Source organism: Leucopleurus acutus (assembly GCF_964270905.1).
Source record: "Leucopleurus acutus genome assembly, chromosome: 3".
NCBI classification, from domain to species: domain Eukaryota; kingdom Metazoa; phylum Chordata; class Mammalia; order Artiodactyla; family Delphinidae; genus Leucopleurus; species Leucopleurus acutus.
In genome coordinates, this window is record NC_139145.1 from 135,961,658 (window position 1) to 135,982,147 (window position 20,490).

At 37.1% G+C, this 20,490-nt stretch overlaps 1 protein-coding gene across 1 annotated transcript in view; it reads right to left on the bottom strand.

Moving 5' to 3' along the window:
* ITGA1 (integrin subunit alpha 1) overlaps nt 1-20,490 on the bottom strand; it is a 168,167-nt gene that overhangs the window by 15,369 nt on the left and 132,308 nt on the right. Inside the window, exons 16-23 of the mRNA XM_082836793.1 lie at nt 17,688-17,854; nt 16,162-16,298; nt 14,056-14,166; nt 11,804-12,013; nt 9,359-9,439; nt 4,399-4,475; nt 1,660-1,749; nt 207-309 (exon numbers count right to left, since the gene is read on the bottom strand). Coding sequence (XP_082692919.1) covers nt 207-309; nt 1,660-1,749; nt 4,399-4,475; nt 9,359-9,439; nt 11,804-12,013; nt 14,056-14,166; nt 16,162-16,298; nt 17,688-17,854 — 976 coding nt within the window. The remainder of the gene's footprint in view (nt 1-206; nt 310-1,659; nt 1,750-4,398; nt 4,476-9,358; nt 9,440-11,803; nt 12,014-14,055; nt 14,167-16,161; nt 16,299-17,687; nt 17,855-20,490) is intronic.

The window sequence follows — 20,490 nt, forward strand, 5'->3', positions numbered from 1 at the left end:
ACTTGAGTCTTTAAAGTAGCTTATAAGTATAATTATCAATTTCAATAAAATTATTTTAAATTAGTGAAATTATAAAGAAAAATATGCTAGAACATAGAGATTAACTGTTGAACAAACATGTCTGTATGTGTCTGTTAATACTTTTATTTAACTTATAAGCTTACAAATAACTCTTTTACAATACTAATTTAGAGGTAATTTCTTACCAAGTAGAAGATATTAATTTCATTTCCAATGTCCTCGGTAGAACTAATAATTTCAGGGACTGTCTCGTTGGCCGCAATTGAAATATGGTATTCACTTGCAGAGCTTAAAATAATTAATTGGAAAAAGAAAAGTAAAACACAACAAAGTTTAACTTTTACTTGACCTCACTCTTTTTCTTTCTTTATACCAGGTAATTCCACAAAAAGTACTTATAGAGATTTCAAATAAAAGGCAAATTCTTTTACCCTGAAATCTAAAGTTAAAACTTTGGGGAGGGTGCGAAAGATTATAATTTAATTCCATAGTTACTGATGCTAAAATATGTACAGTTTTTAAAGTAAAAGTTTCATTGTTACCAAGTGAAAAGTTTTCATTAATTCACTAATATCATATACATTTAGTGAATAATCAGGCTAAAACTTGGTATTTTTAATAGTGCTGAATTTAAATAGATTTAAAAAATGTGTTAGCTTTTCACAACTTAAAGTTCTATATTTACTGCTAAATTTAAAAGTTCAGTCTTTTTCATACAACTTCTCCATGTTCTTTGGATGAACTTGGTAGAATGAAATGTAATATAAACATATTGAAAAGCAGTACTTCAGTTTAGAGAAGACAAATAAGAAATATTTATTAGTTTAAATAAATGAAAAATTCTTGGGAGAAGTCAGTGTACCAAGAGAAGTGGAAGCAGAAAAATAGAAAACAGCCAATAGAATTAAAGGCTAAGAAATAGAAGCACAATCTACATGTATATCATACAATCCTTTCATTTTTGTCATCTGTTATCAGCAAAAGGAAAGTGCCATAGGAAATAAATGAATAATGTGACAAGACTCTTAGACTAAACTTGCCACAGATTCTTGTGCTCTTTGTACATTGTGCACATGTATCTAGCAAAAGCCTGAGTCCTGCTTATACAAATTTGCCAACACATGTGGTGTTTGGATAGATCAGAAGTTCTTAGGAAAAAGGATGGTTTATGAATAATGGGAGAAATAAATAGCTCTTGTCAATGAGCAATAGTTTAAACTTGAATGTCCAGAATGGGCAGGCTAATCAGATCCCATACAATGAGAACAAGAGCCAAGAAATATGCTGGTGACCTCTAAGAACATCACCTTCCGTGACGGATTTCTGAGTCTTCACCTTGCGTTTCGGAGTTAAGACGGGACTGCTAATGCAATCCAGTATCATTAGCACCTCACAGTTTAGATTATCTGGGATGCTGATTCTCAATTTTTAGAGTGCACCAGAATCACCTGGAGAGTTTAACACAGATTTCTGGCCCCCTCCCACCCCCCCAGAATTTCCGATTCAGTAGGTCTGGGGTGGGGCAGAGAATCTACCTAATAAGCTCCCAGGTGATTCTGATGCCCTTGGCCAGGGAACACAAGCTGAGATCCACCGGGCTATAGGAAGCAACAACATGAAAGTGCGGTGTTCTCCTACCTGTAAAACTGTAGACCAACTTCATATTTTACAGGGATGGAAACGTTTACTTCATTATCGAAAAGGGCTTCAGGTGGCTCTTCACTGTCACTAGAAAACATACAGCACAGTTGGACAAATCATTAAACCACTGACTATTTATAGACCTTTCTAAGCATTTGAATGAGAAGCTTATTTTGGCAGCTAAATAAAGCACACACACAACATGTGTGGGATCCTTGATTTTTTAAAAATTTCAGTGTGGAGAGGGAGATCAGAGATGGGTATTGTTAAAAGTTGTCGAGGTGATTCTGAAGTGCAGCGAGGGTTGAAAACCACACTGATTTAGAATGAGGTTTCTCAAACTTCTATGAGAATAATGATAAGTATCCTTGGGTCAATGGTTAAATACACAGATTTTGGGGCTTCTCTCCTAGAAAAATACGGATTTAGTAGGTCCGAGTTAGGACTCATGAATTTGTGTTTTTTAATACAAATCACACAGGTGATTCTTATTTATCACAGATGAGGCCCTTGTGAAGAGACATGCCTAGGATCACACAGCTGAGAGTAAATCTGAAATTTTTTGTCATTTAATAGTCTTTCTATACGTTGTACTCGATGATTGTATTATTTGTTGAGCACTTATTCCCCTGATTTTAGTTATCATTTCAATTATATATTATGTAAATGCATGCATATATTTTATACGTACATATACACACACATATCTCATACTCTTCTGTCTTACAAAAGAGTACGTCCAAATAATATAATAGTAACCAACACAGGCTCTGGGGCCAGAGTGCATGAAATTGCTCTTGGACATAGACCCACTTTGGGAAAGTTATTTAATCTCTCTGTGCCTTGGTTTCTTCATCTATAAAATGGGGGTTTTACCATTATATTCTTTTTTTTTTGCGGTACGCGGGCCTCTTACTGTTGTGGCCTCTCCTGCTGCGGAGCACAGGCTCCGGACGCGCAGGCCCAGCGGCCATGGCTCACGGGCCCAGCCGCTCCACGGGCATGTGGGATCCTCCCAGACCGGGGCACGAACCCATGTCCCCTGCATCGGCAGGCGGACTCTCAACCACTGCGCCACCAGGGAAGCCCTACCATTATATTCTTAATAAATGGTGAGTACCAAGTGTAAAATACTTAACATTGTGCCTAGGACATACTCAATAAATATTAGATTTCATTATTATTATCACACACACCTCTCTACCAAGTGACTAAGCACCTAGCATCTTGTCTCACAGAATGGGCAAAGAGTACCCATTAATGGCTTTGCTTATTCCCAAGTGTATCAGCGGCTTGGTATGCATGATGGGGCAGTGAAGGCAGCTCCCTGCCCTGGGCTATAGATGTATGTGTGATTGGGCTTTTGCTGTGAACGGTCCCGTTGCACAATGCAGCTAAGTTAATATTCCAAAGAAACAGCTCTGTATTTATGACTTCACCTCTCAAAAACTTCTCTGGCTCCTCATGGCCTGTTCAACTAAGAAAAGATGCCTCATTTTGAAATTCAATACTTCCTGCAACATGGTAAGATGTACACTCACTGTAACATAGTAAGATGTACACTCCGTGTTTATCTTCCATTACTCCTTTATGTATTCTCTATATTTGCACTAAAATGGGTCAGCCAATATTCCCCCCAATAGATCTAGTGGTCTACCTTTGAGTTTTTGCTCAAGCTGTAAATTTTGCCTGAAATGTTCCATCTAACTACTGACCAACCTCTCGGAATTGCTACCCACCCTTTAAGGTCCTTCTCAATTATAACCTCCTTGATAAAGCTTTCTTGGATTCTCATTGCCAAGCAGATGTAATTTCACCCTCCATTAAGTCTCTGACACACGGCTTATAATTCTCTAATGAATTTTCCTTGTTCTATCCTGTATTATAATAATTTAAATACTAGTCTCAGTCCCCTACTGTAATATTCACCCCATGAAGAGGTTCATGCCCTTATTTAATTTTATATTCCCTAAGTGACAAATTCAATATTTTGTCCATAATAGATCTCAAATAAATATTTGTTGAATTGAACTGAATTGAGCATACAGAATTAACTCATCTATTAATTCATTTTCTCACTTATTCACTACTCACTAATTCATTCATTCTCACTCTACATTTATTTAGTGATTATTAGACTTTTTTTTTACTGGGGACTAAAATAACAAATGATAAAAGTTTATCTCAAGTTGCTTATGGTCCAGTGGATAGTTATACTCAGAAGAAAGGTAAGCGCTATTTCAATTTCCTTATTAGACTTTTGTTATTTTTAGTTTGCGTAGTCTACGCCATTTCAGAAGCTTTGACTGATTTGAATAAAATTTATTAAACTACAAAAGGGTATCATAAAACTTTAAGTCCCTCTAATGGTTCAGTTGACCTTGATGGGCAGTCAGTAAAAGTTTTTAAATTAGAAAAGCCTGTAAAATTTTAAACGGATTTAAATGCAATTTGGCAGATATAAGTGATGTGTGATTACAACATATTTTATAGCTCATAGAACCAATGATTTAATCCAGTTAGGTGTATTATGTCTATTAAATGAAAATGTCTTTATTTTGCTGATTATTCATAAGGATGTTTTTGTGAAGCAAAGGGGTTCACTGCCTTCTACTTCTACTGATCCCATAAAAGCTGTAAGAAGTTCTAGTCAGTCTATAAAACAACATATTTTAAATACATGAAAGAAATTATATGCATGCATACACATACACTCATGCACACATAGGAACCAACCTTGTTGTACTTAAATGAATAATCACATTTTCCATGAGATAAGATGAGTTAAACTGAAATAATATTTTGAATGTTACCTATAAAACAAAAATATCTTTAGTAACAGATAAAGAAGTAGAATGTTTGCTTTGATTAAAACATTAAATTATATAAATGATATTTTATCATATTACCATTGTCTACCAGATCACAATCATAAACAATGTTATTATGAAATGGTCATAATTAAAACCTCTTTAAAATGGAAACTTCAAGTACCAGCAACCATCTATACCTATCCATTATAAAATAGGGGAACACATACCGAATTCCATTGATTTGATAGTATAAAAAAGTTGTGGACCTTTAAGGAATAACAAAAATAATATAAAACAAAATAAAAGGCTTGGCCATTTAAAGTAAACTATAAGAATCATAACTTAAAAAAGCAGTGAGTTTTGTTTATAAATTGCAGAATTAAAACAATATCCAAGAAAAGCTGGAAAATGTTTTTGTTTTACTGACACTCAAATACAGGAAGTAACTTACTTTTGAGAAACTACGCCTGAACACATGCAATTCATGGCTCTTTATAAACACCAACAGGCAGAACAAAAACTAGATTACTCATTGAAGAAATATGTCATCAGCAGAATTCTAGTCCAAGAGGCCTCATAATAATGCTTACACACCCAATAATGTGCTGAGGTATTTTGGAATTTGGGCCAGCAAAATTGATAGTTCAAAACGTACAATTAATAAATGCTACCTAAAATTTTATCTTTGTGACTAGACAAGATTTGATACTTAAAGCTCTTTTATTCAATTTAGGCACCATTTATAGAATTCAGGGATCTTGAGATTTGCCTGGTCGTACACTCTAATGTGTGGAATTTTCTTCTCCCACATATTTTTTTGAGTTAGTTTTCAAAAAAATAGTTCTTCTAAGAATCTGAAGCTCTATAGTTTTCTTCTTGCTTTGAAATAGTAATCACAATTCCAGCAGAAGCTTTATTGGGTGGGTCCAACTGCCAGAGTCTCTCAGTGAGCTCCTGTTTCCCTGACTGTCCTTAGCCCTCTGACTGGCCTGGACATTTGTCTTGGCATTCCCGAGGAGGCTTCAGATGGAGGGAAGAGACTAGCAGAGAAGCGGGGCTGAAGAAGCTGCCTATGCATATTGACCTGATTCTGAACTGCTTACACTGCAAATCTAAAAATATATTCTAAGTGTAAAGCCCATGTAAAGATTACTTGCACATTATCTTTCCATCTCTCTACTGATGACAATGACACTTTGAGTAAAGCTTTTGCCCTAAGCACCAAAGAATTGCTAAAGAAAGGAAGAGATGGTTAAGAAATTATTAAGATTTCAATGAATGTCTCCAATGATTGGGATATAACAGAGGGTATATCATTATTCTTTAGGAAACAGAGATAATTCCAAGGTTAATTGAAGTGGTCAAAGGAAGGAGTAGACATGAGTTGACATTCCTTATTTCCATGTCAAATTAGAGGAATTAGGAGTGTTTTTTTTTTCAGAAGTGATGTGTATTTTATAGATTTGTAGGGAAGGAATGCAAATTCACAGTATATTTCATTTGAGATAGTCAAGAACAGACTTTATGATGGGGTTCCAAAAGTAAATTGGTACATCTAGTTAGTTCTATAAGCTAAAATGGACATAGAAAATATTTATTGAATTTAATGATAATTATTATGATTCGTGGTTTGTATCCTAAATCACTAGTAACCATGCCACATGTGTTAAGGGGAAAGGCCTTTTTGAATTCTCATTTGCAAAAAGAAGAGCTAAAAGATTTCATTATCAATAATTTGTCATTAAGGATTTCACTATAGATAGACATCTGCCATTTTCAGATGTCCAAACCAGTGTTTGTCAACTTTTTAGGATGTGTGTTAAAGATGTCAGGAATCTATTTTGAAGTCTTATAAAAATATTATAATCTAAGAAAGTTGAAGTAAATATTGGGATAGTATTTCTCTTTTTTTGTTTAAGTCTATGTCAAGTAAATAAAATACCTTCTTATTTTAATCATTTTGATTAATTAAAGATTTCCCTCCTTAACTCAATAGTGAATAAGGAGCAAATATTCATACCGAAAAGCAACGTTCACTGAAAATACATGCAAATACCATGTTTATCATTAAATGAGATAATTATTCTCTGCTGTTCATGGAAACAAATATTTCTTTATTTTATTTTATTTTTTGATTTATTTATTTAATTAATTTATTTTTGGCTGTGTTGGGTCTTCATTGCTGTGCATGGGCTTTCTCTAGTTGTGGCAAGCGGGGGCTACTCTTCATTGCAGTGCGCGGACTTCTCATTGTGGTGGCTTCTCTTGTTGCGGAGCATGGGCTCTAGGTTCGTGGGCTTCAGTAGTTGCCGCACGCGGGTTCAGTAGCTGTGGCTCACAGGCTCTAGAGCATAGGCTCAGTAGTTGTGGCACACAGGCTTAGTTGCTGCTCGGCATGTGGGATCTTCCCAGACCAGGGATGGAACCCGTGTCCCCTGCACTGGCAGGTGGATTCTCAACCACTGTGCCACCAAGGAAGCCCACAAATATTTCTTTAAAAAGAGATGAAAGAACTCTTCTCTCTTCTATTCAATTAGTATGGTTCTAGGCAGGGCAATTAGGTAAGAAAAAGGAATAGAAGGCATTGGATTGGAAACGATGCCTCTATTTGCAGATGACATGATCTTATATATAGAATATCCTAAGGAATCCTCTTAAAAAAACTATTAGAACTAATAAATAATTCCAGCAAGATTGCAGGGTAAAAGATCAGTATAAAAAATATATATCTCTATGCATTAGCAATAAACAATCTGAAAATGAATTAAAAGAAGATTTCCATTAAAACAGCATCAAAAGGAATAAAATGTTTAGAAATATATTTAACAAAGGAGATGCAAACTTGTATTCTGTAAACTACAAAACAGTTTTGAAGGTAATTAAAGGAGATCTAAATAAATGGAAAGACATCCCATGCTCATGGGTCAGAAGACTTAATATTTTTAAGATGGTAACACTCCCCAAATAGATCTACAGATTCAATGTAATACCCATCAAACTCCCAGCTGGCTTTTTTTTTTTTTTTTTGCAGAAACTGACAAGCTGATTCTAAAATACAAATGGAAATGCAAGGGACATGGAATAGCCAAACAATTTTGAAAAAGAAAGCATAGTTAGAAGACTTACAATTCCTGATTTCAAAACTTACAACAAAGCTATGGTAATCAAAACAATGTGGTACTGTCATGAAGATAGACATATAGATCAATGAAATACAACAAAGATACAAGAAATAAACCCATGTGTTTATGGTCCACTGATTTTCAACAAGAGTGCCAAGACAATTCAATGGGGGAATGAATAGTCTTTTCAATAAATGGTGTGGGAATATCCACAAAGAATGAAGTTGGACTCTTTACTTACACCATACACAAAAGTCCATCAAAATGGATCATAGATCTAAATACAAGGGCTAAAACTGTAAAGCCCTTGGAAAAAACAGGAGTAACTGTGACTTTGGGTTAGGCAAAGTCTTCCTAGATATGATAGCAAAAGTATGAATGACAAAAGAATAAATAAATAAATTGGACTTCATCAAAGTAAACACTTTTGCACTCCAAAGAATACCATCAAGAAAATGAAAAGACAACTTACAGAATGGAAGAAAATATTTGCAAATCATTTCTGACAAGAGACTTGCATGTAGAATATACAAAGATCTCTTACAACCGAATAATCAAAAAGATATCCCAATTAAAAAATAGGTAAACGATCTGAATAGACATTACTCAAAAAAAAAATACACATGGCCAATAAGCACATGAAAAGATGTAACTTCATTAGCCATTAGGGAAATGCAAATCAAAACATCAATGAGATACTACGTCACACTCACCAGGATGGCTATAATAAAAAGACAGGTAGCAACAATGTGGAGAAATTGGAATCCTCATACATTGTTGGCAGGAATGTAAAATGGTACAGTCACTTTGGAAAACAGTTTTTCAGTTCCCCAAAATGTTACATTAGTTACCATATAACTCAGCAATTCCACCCCTAGGTTTATATCCAAGAGAATTGAAAACGTGTGTCCATACCAAACCTATACACAAATATCCATAGAAATATTATTTATAGCAGCAAAAAAGTGGAAAAAACCCAAATGCCCATCAACTGATAAATGAATAAAATTTGATATATTCATACAATGGAATATTGTTTGGAAATTTATAAAAAAAGAATTACTGATAAATAGATGAAACTTGAAAACATTATGCTAGGTGAAAGAAGCCAGTCAGCCCGTCACAAAAGACCACATATTGTATGATTCCATTTATATGAAATGTCAGAATAGGCAAATCCATAGAGAAAGAAAGTAGATAAGTGGTTGCCTGGGATTGATGGAGGGGTTATCGGGGAAATAAACAGCAGTAACTAGTGATGCATACATGGTATATTTGTGGGGTGTGAAAATGTTACAGGATCCATTGTGGTGATGGTACACAATTCACAATTTGGTGAATATACTAAAACCCACTGAACTTTAAATGAGTGAATTTTGTGGAATGTGAATTATATCTCAGTGAGGTTATTTTAAAAAAAGAGAAATGGAAGTAGAGTTTCTATACAAAATTCTAAACCAACTGGTTTGAAAGATTCTTTTTCCTACAGTAGAAAAGCCTACTACGTAGGCGACACTAATACCAGAATTTCCCAGCTCCATTTATCATATAAGCTGTAGAGTAAAAATTCTTCATTTTGTCCTGGTGTTTGAGTTTGACCCATGCCGCAATTGCCTTTTGATTTCAAGATCTCACAATTTTGAATTCAATCTTGTTCATCTATGTCATCCTAAACTACCACTAGAAGGATTTATATATTTGGCTTTGAGCAGATTATTTTTCATATCCAATTGCCACACGTATTTTCTATAATCTGCTTACCATTTCTCCTCTTCTTAGGAAAGGATATCCAACTTTACATGTGATATTATGATTGGATTCACAACTGTCTTTTTGGATAGCCTAGGAAGAGAAAGTAAACAGAATTAGAGCAGACACGCAGGTGAAATACTTGACCTTGATGGTCTAGAATTTTCCCAGCGGAGCCTTAGACTGCTTTGCTAGGATTTGTTTCTCAGTATAGTTGTGAGAGTCACAGCATTCTGGGATCACTTGTCCCACAGCCCATGGAAATGTGAAAACATCACTTCGGTTAAGGATGGCTGTAGGATGAAGTGCATCACACCAGCCTGTCTAGATCTTCCACTGAAAAATGGGAGTACTAACAGCATCTACCTCACAGGGTGGATAGGTGGCTGAATAACCCACACATACTGGACCGACACATGGAAGCCCACAGTGAATGGTCGTCACTGGAGGAGTGGGTAAGAGCTTGAGTTCTGACCTGGAAACACCAGGATTTAAACTGTGATTCTACCACTGTTAGCTTTATCCTTTTCAGGACTCCTCACTTCTCTCGGCCTGATTTTCTGTCAAGTGGGGTTAGTCGAACTCTATCTCATCAAATTGAAAATGACCTTGAATATGAGACTCACCAGTATTTTACATACCAATAAGAAGGAAACAATAATGCTGCCTGTTAAATTAACACAGCAATTGTAAAATGCAATTACAGAAATGTTAAATTGTGAAAAAAGGGGTTGATCTTAGAATCTCTGTAGTATAATAATACCTACGTACAAAGGAATTAATGAGAGTTAAATAACTATGAATAAGTAGAACTTGTAGAACAGTTTCTGACACATAATACGACTCAAGAAAAGACTGCTATTATTATTATTACTACTGTTGTCATTAATAGGAGGAGAAGAGAGGCCTTGTTGATTTCATAGCTCTGCCTCGATGCCAAGGCCATGAAGTCATTTGAAGAAGATACAATGATATTTCATATAGTCCTCTTTTCTGAGAAGAATTCAGTGGTAATATTTTCCCAGCATCAATTTGCACATTTGGATTTTTAATTAACATTCTTTCCTGAATCTAAAATAGGTGGTAGTATAGGATGGGTAAACAAGGTCCGACTGTATAGCACAGGGTATTCAATATCCTGTGAGAAACCATAATGGAAAAGAATATGAAAAAGAATATGTGTATATATATGTGTATAACTGAGTCACTTTGCTATACAGAAGAAATTAACACAATATTGTAAATCAACAATACTTCAATAAAATAAAAAAAACTATAAACTTAGAATAGTACCTATCAGTAATAAATGTTTATTATTATAAAATAAAATAGGTGGTAGTAATATAGGATGTTTTTAAAGCCTATCTTAGTATCATGTCCCTAAGTGATATCCTAATAAATGGAGAGAAATGTCAGTGAAAATCTGAATTTATAGAAACTAGACAATTAAAGTGTTTAATATTGTATATAATAAGTGTATTTGCTTTTAATATGAATTATATATATTACTAACTCATATATACTGAATTTTAATTCAGGGGAATTCATTCAGAGATCAGAATTAAAAGCAAAGTTCAAATTTGTAAGTATTAATTAATCCTGATAGAGCATCTTAGGCAGCTGTATGTTATTGCCAAAATAATAAAAAACTTCTGGGGAATTCCCTGGTGGTCCAGTGGTTAGGACCCGGCACTTTCACTGCCAGGGGCCTGGGTTCGATCACTGGTCAGGGAAGTAAGATCCTGCAAGCTGCGTGGCATGGCCAAAAAAAACAAAACAAAAACTAAAACAACCTTCTGTCATGACAATGAGACATAATCATTTAATACAACTCTCTTGCCAGATTAAGGATTGTGCATAGAAAAAGTAGGGAATGGTACCGATTTTTTTGCATGTAAATATTTTGTTATTGTTCAGCACATGTATTACCCCTTCTCTGCCCTTCTGTTAAACTGTTTTGACTTTGAGTGTTATGTTTATTTTTTTTCTTGACTCAAGTCTCAGTTTCAGTGGTGTAAGCCTTCTGTGAAGCATAAAGTTTTTTCCCGTTGCAGAGCACAGGCTCTGGACACGCAGGCTCAGCGGCCATGGCTCATGGGCCCAGCCGCTCCGCGGCATGTGGGATCCTCCCGGACCGGGGCATGAACCCGTGTCCCCTGCATCGGCAGGTGGACTCTCAACCACTGCGCCACCAGGGAAGCCCATGCATAAAGTTTTGGTATATCAGAGATCCTCTCCTCATACTGAATCCAAGAAGAGTCGTAGAGCTCTAAAGAAATATATCCAGACAAAGCTTTTAAAAAAATCTTGGTCCTTTCACCATCAGTGAGTACTAATTTTGTACAAAATGCTTTCTATTCTAAAATCAATGTAATAAAAATTTACCTCAGTAGTATGAAAAGTAGGTTCAATGTGTGAGTATTACAAGAATAAATAAATGTAAAACTAACAGTTTACCTCAATTCCTGAAAAAATTAGATTTGGAGAATAATTCACTATGGTTCTGGTGTTATAGGCACTGTCCTCTTTATTTTTGACTGTGAGGCTAACATTGAACTTATCATTGTGGGACCTGACAATAAGCAGGCCCTTTTCTGTGGTGGAGACATCCAGGGCGAGGTCCGAGATACATTTTTCCTTGTTTCCACAATCTTTGGCAAAGGGAATCTGAAATGTTCACAGAAAAACATTTTTCAAACTTTAGCTAGGCATTATTGAAAATTACCTATGAACTTGCATAAAAGAAATGACATACTGCCGAAAGAAGAAAATCATAAAGAGAATAGATTTCACTGCAGAAATCATAAGGAATTTTTACAGTTGTTCCTATAATTGATAGGGGAAAATTATAACCTTTACTTTTGGTTATAAATTCTTCCATTCCTTTAAGGAATGCACAGTTTTCACAGATGTTTTTCAATGGCTTTCGTCTGCCAGAGTAGAACAGTTTCAAAGAAATAAGTCAAGTACTCTACAATCCAAAGTTACGAGAGAACACTGTAACACTCACCTCTGATTATGAGATTTTCTATTTAAAAGAATCAAATACTTAGGCTCATAATAGCCTCAGTCAAGAGGGTAGAAAATGAGCAAGCCACATAACTGGGAGCTTCCCTTGACTCCTTTTCTTCATTAAGCCCTTCCCCTTATCTCATCCATCACCAAGAACAGTCCATTCTACCGCTGTTCTCAATATTTCCCACAGCTCTCCTTGCCTCTCCATTTCCACCACCACCTCTAGTCCAACCCATCTTATTTCCTCCCTAGACTAAAGTAACAGCTTCCTGACTGGTCTCCCACACCCACTCTTGACTCCCTCCAATCATTCTCCACTGCACAGCTGAAGTAATCCTTAATCCAGTGCTATCAGTGAACCAATTAGAACCAACAATGGCATTCCATGGCTCCCCAAAAACATTTAAAATCTGTGCAGTGGCACAAAGTCCTGGTGATCTGGCTCCTGCCTGTGCCTCCTGCCTCATCCCACATGACCTTCCACCCTTGCTCTTCAGCTTCAGCCATGCTAGTGGTTTTAGTTTAGTTCCTTTTATGCCTCAGAACCTTTGCACATATCCCTCTGCTTGGACCACTGCTCTTCCACTTCCCAGGCTTCAGGTCTCAAATGCAATGTCATAAGTTCCAGGGAGTGGCCCTGAAACACTTCAGTCTAGCAGAAGTTCCCGTTGGGCTCTGGAAGTTCTCCAGAGCATGTGCTTTAATTACTACCTAATACCTATTTCCTAGGTTAGACTGTAAGCTCTGATGTCTGGTATATATAAGACACTCAATAAATATATTTGGGAGGGAGAAGGGCAAGCAGAAGATAGGTGCGGGGGAAAGCTAATTCTCCACCACTAGTGATTCCTCCATTGGTGCCACACTTGTGATCCCATCCTTTTACTCACTCGCTCTTTCTCAGGGGTGGGACAGTAGACTGTGAATTTGGAAGCAAAAACTAGGTGAACACAGCTCAGTCCCTTCCTGTCTCTTCTGCTCTTGGGGCGGTGGTGAGCTCATGGGAAGCACACATCTACATTTCCATTCTGCAAGTCTTACAAGGTGGGCCCCCGGAAAGGCCCGAGATTGCTGGCCTGAGATTGCTGAGCACTGCTAATGACCTATTTGGTTACCTGTGGTCTATGTCTGGCTCCGTAGGAGGACACCTATTATACCCAAACCATGCCCTGCAACCCAGTGTTCATTAATAATAAAGGGGAGTTCCAATTGGCCAACTCATGTCTTTCTTTCGATTGGTCCTAAGTTTTGGGGCGATAAAAATAGGTGTCATTTATAAGTTCCCTTAAACTCCAACAGTAGGAAGTTAGAAGAATTGGGAAAAGTCTAGAAGAGTCTAATTCATTTTTTTTGTGTGTGTGTGGTATGCGGGCCTCTCACTGTTATGGCCTCTCCCGTTGCGGAGCACAGGCTCCAGACGCGCAGGCTCAGTGGCCATGGCTCACGGGCCCAGCCGCTCCGCGGCATGTGGGATCTTCCCGGACCGGGGCACGAACCCGTGTCCCCTGCATTGGCAGTCGGACTCTCAACCACTGCGCCACCAGGGAACCCCTAATTCTTTTTTTAATTTTTTAATTTTTTTATATAATATAATTGATTTAGGCTTCTGTGTATACATCTGTTTATGTGTTTCAGTTTTTTTTCCCCAATATATCCACAAATAAGTATTCTGAATTAAAAAAAATCTGACTTACATATTCATGTACTGAATTTGGTAAAGAATCATCAAGAACGGGCCCATTTTCTGGATCGGTAAGATTAAAATCCAAAGTTATTCTCACAGAGTCCCGAAAGTCATGCTTGTCCTAGAGGTGAAAACATAAAATATGTTATCGGCATCATATTAATTGGATGTTCTGACCTTGTCATGGCTTCCTTCTTCTGCCCTGTGGGCCAGGCTCACTGGACATTCTTGTGTACCTGATCTGACATATGACCTGATCAGGCTTTTGCTTCACTGGAGAGAGACTGCCCTTCTACCTCGACAAGAGACGCTGCTAGAACAAATGCAGAGGCTTCCTATTGCGACCAGTTGACTCACGTCCAGCTTCTCAGATGGGCCTGCTGGAATGATGGATAGGTCGTTCTTGGCCATGTCAGGATGTACCCCTCAAAGCTACTTACATAATAATATCCTTTCTCTTGAGACCTCGAGCTAAAAATCACTGTGTAATACTTATAGGAAAGTCTTTCAACTTCAAGGGAGCAACCCTTCTTTAAATTGAGTTGCATTTCATTAATATAATATATACCTTGAGTTGTAAGAACTTTATATGTGAAATGATATGAAAATAATATGGATGTGATAAACATTGTTTATACTATCATCATTGACAGCCATCATTCATGACATATCCAGAATTATGAGCTTTATACACATTATTGAGAATTATTTCAACAATCCTCCAAGATGCATACTAATTACAGTCTTTATTTTACAGATAGAAAACTGAGTCTCTAAGAGACTAAACCACTTTGTCAAAATTACTCAGAAAGTGAGGAAGCTGGGATACAAATTCCATCCTGGCTGACTCCAGAACAAATGTTAAAGTATCCATTAAAATCCAGAAGAATTTTGGAAATTTTGAAACTAGTTCATTCCTTTTAGTCCCAGTACCTAGATATAGCTAGATACTAAATTTTTGGAGAAACATATACTACAATGCTTTTTAAGCAGGTTGGAGGCACTGCATGAAATCTGGTTTCATGGCTTTTCAAATCTTATCCCAGTTCTAACTCCTAAATGTTCAATTCTGATGAAACAAATTAAAAAAACCCCTCCATTTTTATTTTTCTAATCATAAATTGACTTCAATGTTGACCAAATAAGCTTATTTTGACATATGTCATGGGGAATATTGACTTGAAAATCACTGAGGAAGAGTAAACATGGCACACCAGCACGCATGTCTTCTGTCACTTTCCTGCCCCTGACTACAATATTTTCAAAATATGGAAGATGAATGCATCAAGAGTACAGAAATAAGTCAGAGGTGGGGCAAATAGGTCTATTTCATTTAAAATTCCAAGATCATGTTCAAGTCTGTAAGTCTCAGTCTCCGTTAACAAAATCAGTGTTTTCTCAGTACATCCATTCTTCTTTTCTTCTTCTTTAGTGTCATGTACCTTTTAAGAAAATGTTTAAGAAACTCCTGTCCCACATACACAGTGACCCGATAAAATACATTTAAAATGGTTCAAACTGGCTTATCAGCCATCTCTAGAGGTTCATCATTTGCTCTCCAAGGCTCCCTCATCCACCAAAACAGGGACAGGTAGCACAAAGTCTACAGATGATAGAAAATACCAGATCTTTTTCCTTTAATCTAAAGTCAAAGAGTGAAACACATAGTTCAGTGGACAAGAACAGACCCTGGAATGCATATGGCCCAACAGTTTCCCCTCAGGGCATTTAAGCACTTCTGACGGACAAGGCCCACAAAAGTTCAACGAGTTAGATTCTAACTTGTTGTTAAAGTTCAAGTTGAAAGACAGAAAGAAAGAAAGAATGAATGAAATGAATAAATGAATGAAATACAAGGTCTCTATCAACTGGTGTACTGTGCCTTTTGATGTTCCATAATATAGGGATATTTGATAGCATACACAGGGAAGATGAAAGATAGTTTTATGAAATGTATTTGGAAATTAGAAAATCAGACCTGTGATTTTCTGATAAAAGTGAACAAAGTCTAATTCATGATTTGCACTTTGAAATAAAAGTAAGATTGACTGACTTGAAATAAGACATCTATATTTTTGATTTGGAACAAGGCAGCTATTATATATGATTTACTTGCCAACATGTAGAAGGAATGCTTAGTGCATTCTGATTCTCGAACTGTGATGTTTCTTTGAATCTTCCTCTCTTGAGTTCCAGAGAAAAAACTCCGTGATATCTGTCTTAGAGAATCTAGTGTGATACGGTATTGCATATCTATAAAAATAAAAAAAGAATAATTGACAGATATGTTCATTTCAGGTGATTTTCATATGATCCAGTTCATTAAATTAACATTACAGAAAAATCTCTTGGGCAATCAGTCGACAAAAGTTCTCTGTTATTCAGCATATCCATACTACTGTAATACAATGTATTTGCAGTCATGAAGATAACCTTGAGGAACTCTATAGAACTGCCTGAGTTCACAAGGCTTTTAATGTTTAATTACGCTTATTTTAAAATGTATATGTATGTTTACACACACACACACACAGCCCTACATACCACCTAATTTCTTGTCCATGCCTATGTTTACTGGGTTTTCACTTAATTTTTTTTTTTTTTAGTGTAGAAATGTTGGATCCCTGATTAGAATATCCGTTATGTTGTATTTCAATAGAGAAAAAAATACATTAGTGACATTTTAACCTATTTTATAAAAAATGTCATTTTAGACTATGTTCAAAGGATATAATAATATAAGCCTAGTAAATAAGTTTAACAAAATAAGCATACCACAACGAGCAAAACAAGTTAAACCTTATACTTTCTATGAAGGCAACAATCTTTCTTACTTGATTGCTTAATTACCACACAAAAATAAGACAAATAATGTTGCATATGAAAATGTTAATTGTTATTTTACATTCCTATACCTCATTTATCTTCCAGTCAGAGGTCCACTGCAGATCATAAACATGCACATGTAGAAAAAATTTAGAAAAATAGATTTTAAGGATGAGGGGTTTTTCTCATTCTACCTGTATTTGGTTTGCAGAGTAAATTACTCTTCGGCAGCCAATGGCCTTCATAGTTTTGACTCCAACATGTTTCAATATCATTAAAAACCGCTTTAGAAATTGTAGAGTGCAGGAAAAAGGGGGATACCCAGGCTGACGTGATGTGCCTGAGAACACACACGGAATCTGTCTGACACTCAAAAACCAGGGTCACCTCCTGACTGGAGCAAAGGAATCTCAGGAAGGTAGGGTGGCTGGGCAGTCAGGTCCTCGGCAGTACCAGTCTTACTGGAGAGAGCCCAGTTTCCAACTCTGCCTCTCAACTGGTGTCTCTGTCTTTCTATCTCCTTAGCACTTGACTGTTCACAGTCAATAGGAGAGCCAGAGGGGAAACATGGAATCCAGCTGTGGAAGGCCACCAAATATAAGCATGTAGTTTCTGCTCCAGAATTTACTGGGTTCCATAACCTATTCCTTCTGCAATAGAATTTTTTCAAGGTTCAACCTGTTTGCAGGGGCAAAGGTGATGTGCAGATTCCTATCATCGAGGGAAATAAAAAAAAATATCTCACTGGATTTCATCATGCAGGAGCAAATACATTGTCCTCCTGCCCCAAAGTACTTCTGTATATACGACACTTACCAGCTTCGTAAATCCTGTCTTCTTTGGACTTCAATTTCACATCAAAACACACTGTGGCATTTATGCATACTGTTTCCTTTCCCTCCACGCGGCAGTTTTTCTTTTGAATATTTACTTTATTGGGTTCAAAATTCATGGTCACTTTAACTACAGCCACATCTCGGGACCTGCAAACACATAAGCCATGGTGATGACTCACACATTTTTACATTTAATGCATGCCATCATTTTGGCAGTGCAAAGTGAGTGCACCCAAGAGGATTCTTCTTGGTGTACAGTGTGGGCTCTCAGGACTCCTTTCTCTCCTGAATCTTTGATATAGAAGAAATTGGAATTGATGTTCTGAAGGCACCCAGGTTATTCTGGAACCATGTTAGGCTTTGGTTTCTGAAGGGTAGCAGAATATGCAACCCTAAAATACGGCTATAGGAGTTTAGGACAGGCCACCCCCAAACATGCCGCTTTGGTATATTGATTTTGAGCTGCAGGCACTTAAAACACAAAACATGCAGGGAGAGGCTTCCTCTGAACTCTACTTACTTACTTAAAGACAGATCCTCCAAAAGAAACTCAGTTGTCATAAATCTCTACCCAGGAGTTTCATCAACCAGGGAAAATCGACTCATTACAAGAGAGGAGGTTGCAGTGGACACCACACCCAGACAAACTTTGTTGCAAACCATCTTACCTCCCATCTATTCTCCTGAGGGCCTATTCATCTTTCCTAAAAAAATCATTTACTCTCCCCTGAGGCCTACAGCCCCCTCCCCTTTCCCTATTAAGATGATTTTGAAGTGTGAATGCTAAGCTACCTGGGGAAGCTATTCATTTTTCCCTGGGATCTCCCATGTATACATGAGGTATACGTGTTAATAAACTTCTGGGTTTTTTTTTTCTTATTTGTCTTCTTTTACTACAGTCATCTCAGCCAAGAACTCAGAAGGGTAAAGGCAAAATTATTTTTCATCCCCTACAATTTATAGGCCAAAGACCCATATTGCCCATGATAGAAAAGAGATAAAACCAAGCAACCAGGTGCAACCTTAGAACCAAAATCATATTTTCGGCACTTTCGAGTTTGCTCCCAATCTGGAAAGAGTCCAGAGGCCCCTGGACATCGTTTCTGCACTATTAATACTTGTCTGTTCTTCTTGTAGGTTCAGCCTTGTCCCTGTTTCTGAGAAGGAGAAGCAGAATAGCATTTGAAGCGCTGTGCTAGGCACACACGCTATTTATTATTCATTTAAATTTTAAATTAACTTTCATAACAAGACATGTTATTATCTCTCTTTCATATGTGAGATAACTGAGGCTCTGAGAGATCAAGTATATTTTATCCAAGGTCAAAAGCTGTTCAGAGGGCAAAATTGGGATTTTAAACCCAGTCTTTTTAGTTCCAAAGCCCAGTGATTTCCAGTAATCTGAAGTGAGAGCAGAGTAATACAAAATTAGGCAGGGTATACGGAGCTTGACGCTAATGCCTTAGAATAAAGCCAGCATAATTGTTGAACACCGTTATCTGGTTTCTGCCTTGTAACCAGACTGGCTCTTTAGAGCTAGGTATCTTGTGAATACATAGGTCCCTGCTTATGCTTTTGCGTTTGAAAAGAAAAATTATAGTTATTTTTCTTTTAAAACAATTTACACATAGAAAATATGAAAATATAGTAAAGGAAACAAAGAAAATACAAATCAGTTGTAATTCTATCATTCAACAATAATCACCATTCATATACATATATATGTACGTCTGTATAGAGAGAGACGCATACACACACATACATGCATAAGTATACACACACACACACACACACACACACACACTGGCCCATATACATATACAAGCATAAGTACTTTAAAAACATAATATAATAAACAACCTTCCAATATTTCTATTTTTCTGAGAACATTATTGTTAATGGCAGTATACGATTCCAACATATGCATGAACCATAATCTAGTTACTCAAACCTCTCTTACTGGATATTTATCTTACCTTCTTCAAAAAAATATCTATAACCTACAGCACTGTGATTACTCTAAAGACCACACATCTTTAACCATAGACTATATCTTTAAAAAATTGTTAGGAGGTAAAATGAAAAAGTATGAACATTTTAAGGCTTTTTAACACTTCAGTGACAAATGCCTGCTAATGCGTTTTAACCAGTTTACTGTTTCACCAGCAACGAATGAATGAATGAGCGTGTCTAGTTTCCTGCTTGGAAGTTTGGATCCTCTGGGCATGAGGCTGCCTTGACCACTCCCCTACCCACATCTCCTCTCTGCCCCATGCAGATCTTCACAGCGTCTGTGGCTCAGTCTCCCCACAGGATGGGGTTCTCCCATCTGCTCCTGGATGTCCCTGACTGCTGGGTGGGCCTATGTTTATCACCTGCCATCCATATCCACTCTCAATGCCTCCTTCAGCATTGAAAATCTTGGTCTTCATGTTGCAGTATACTGGTTTAGTCCATTTTGCTGGGCGACAACAGGGACCCAAGTCTGTCATTCTGGCCCCTCGATGATAAAGCCTTGACTGGGGACAGGAAAGGCCAGAAACAAGTTTTCAGGGCTTTGTAAGAAGCCCTTGAGACAAAACTGGAGAATAAAAATCGTCCTTAAAACGTATGTATATTTTTTGGGCTTCCCTGGTGGCGCAGTGGTTGAGAGTCCACCTGCTGATGCAGGGGACACGGGTTCGTGCCCTGGTCCAGGAAGATCCCACATGCCACGGAGCGGCTGGGCCCGTGAGCCATGGCCGCTGAGCCTGCGCATCCAGAGCCTGTGCTCTGCAACGGGA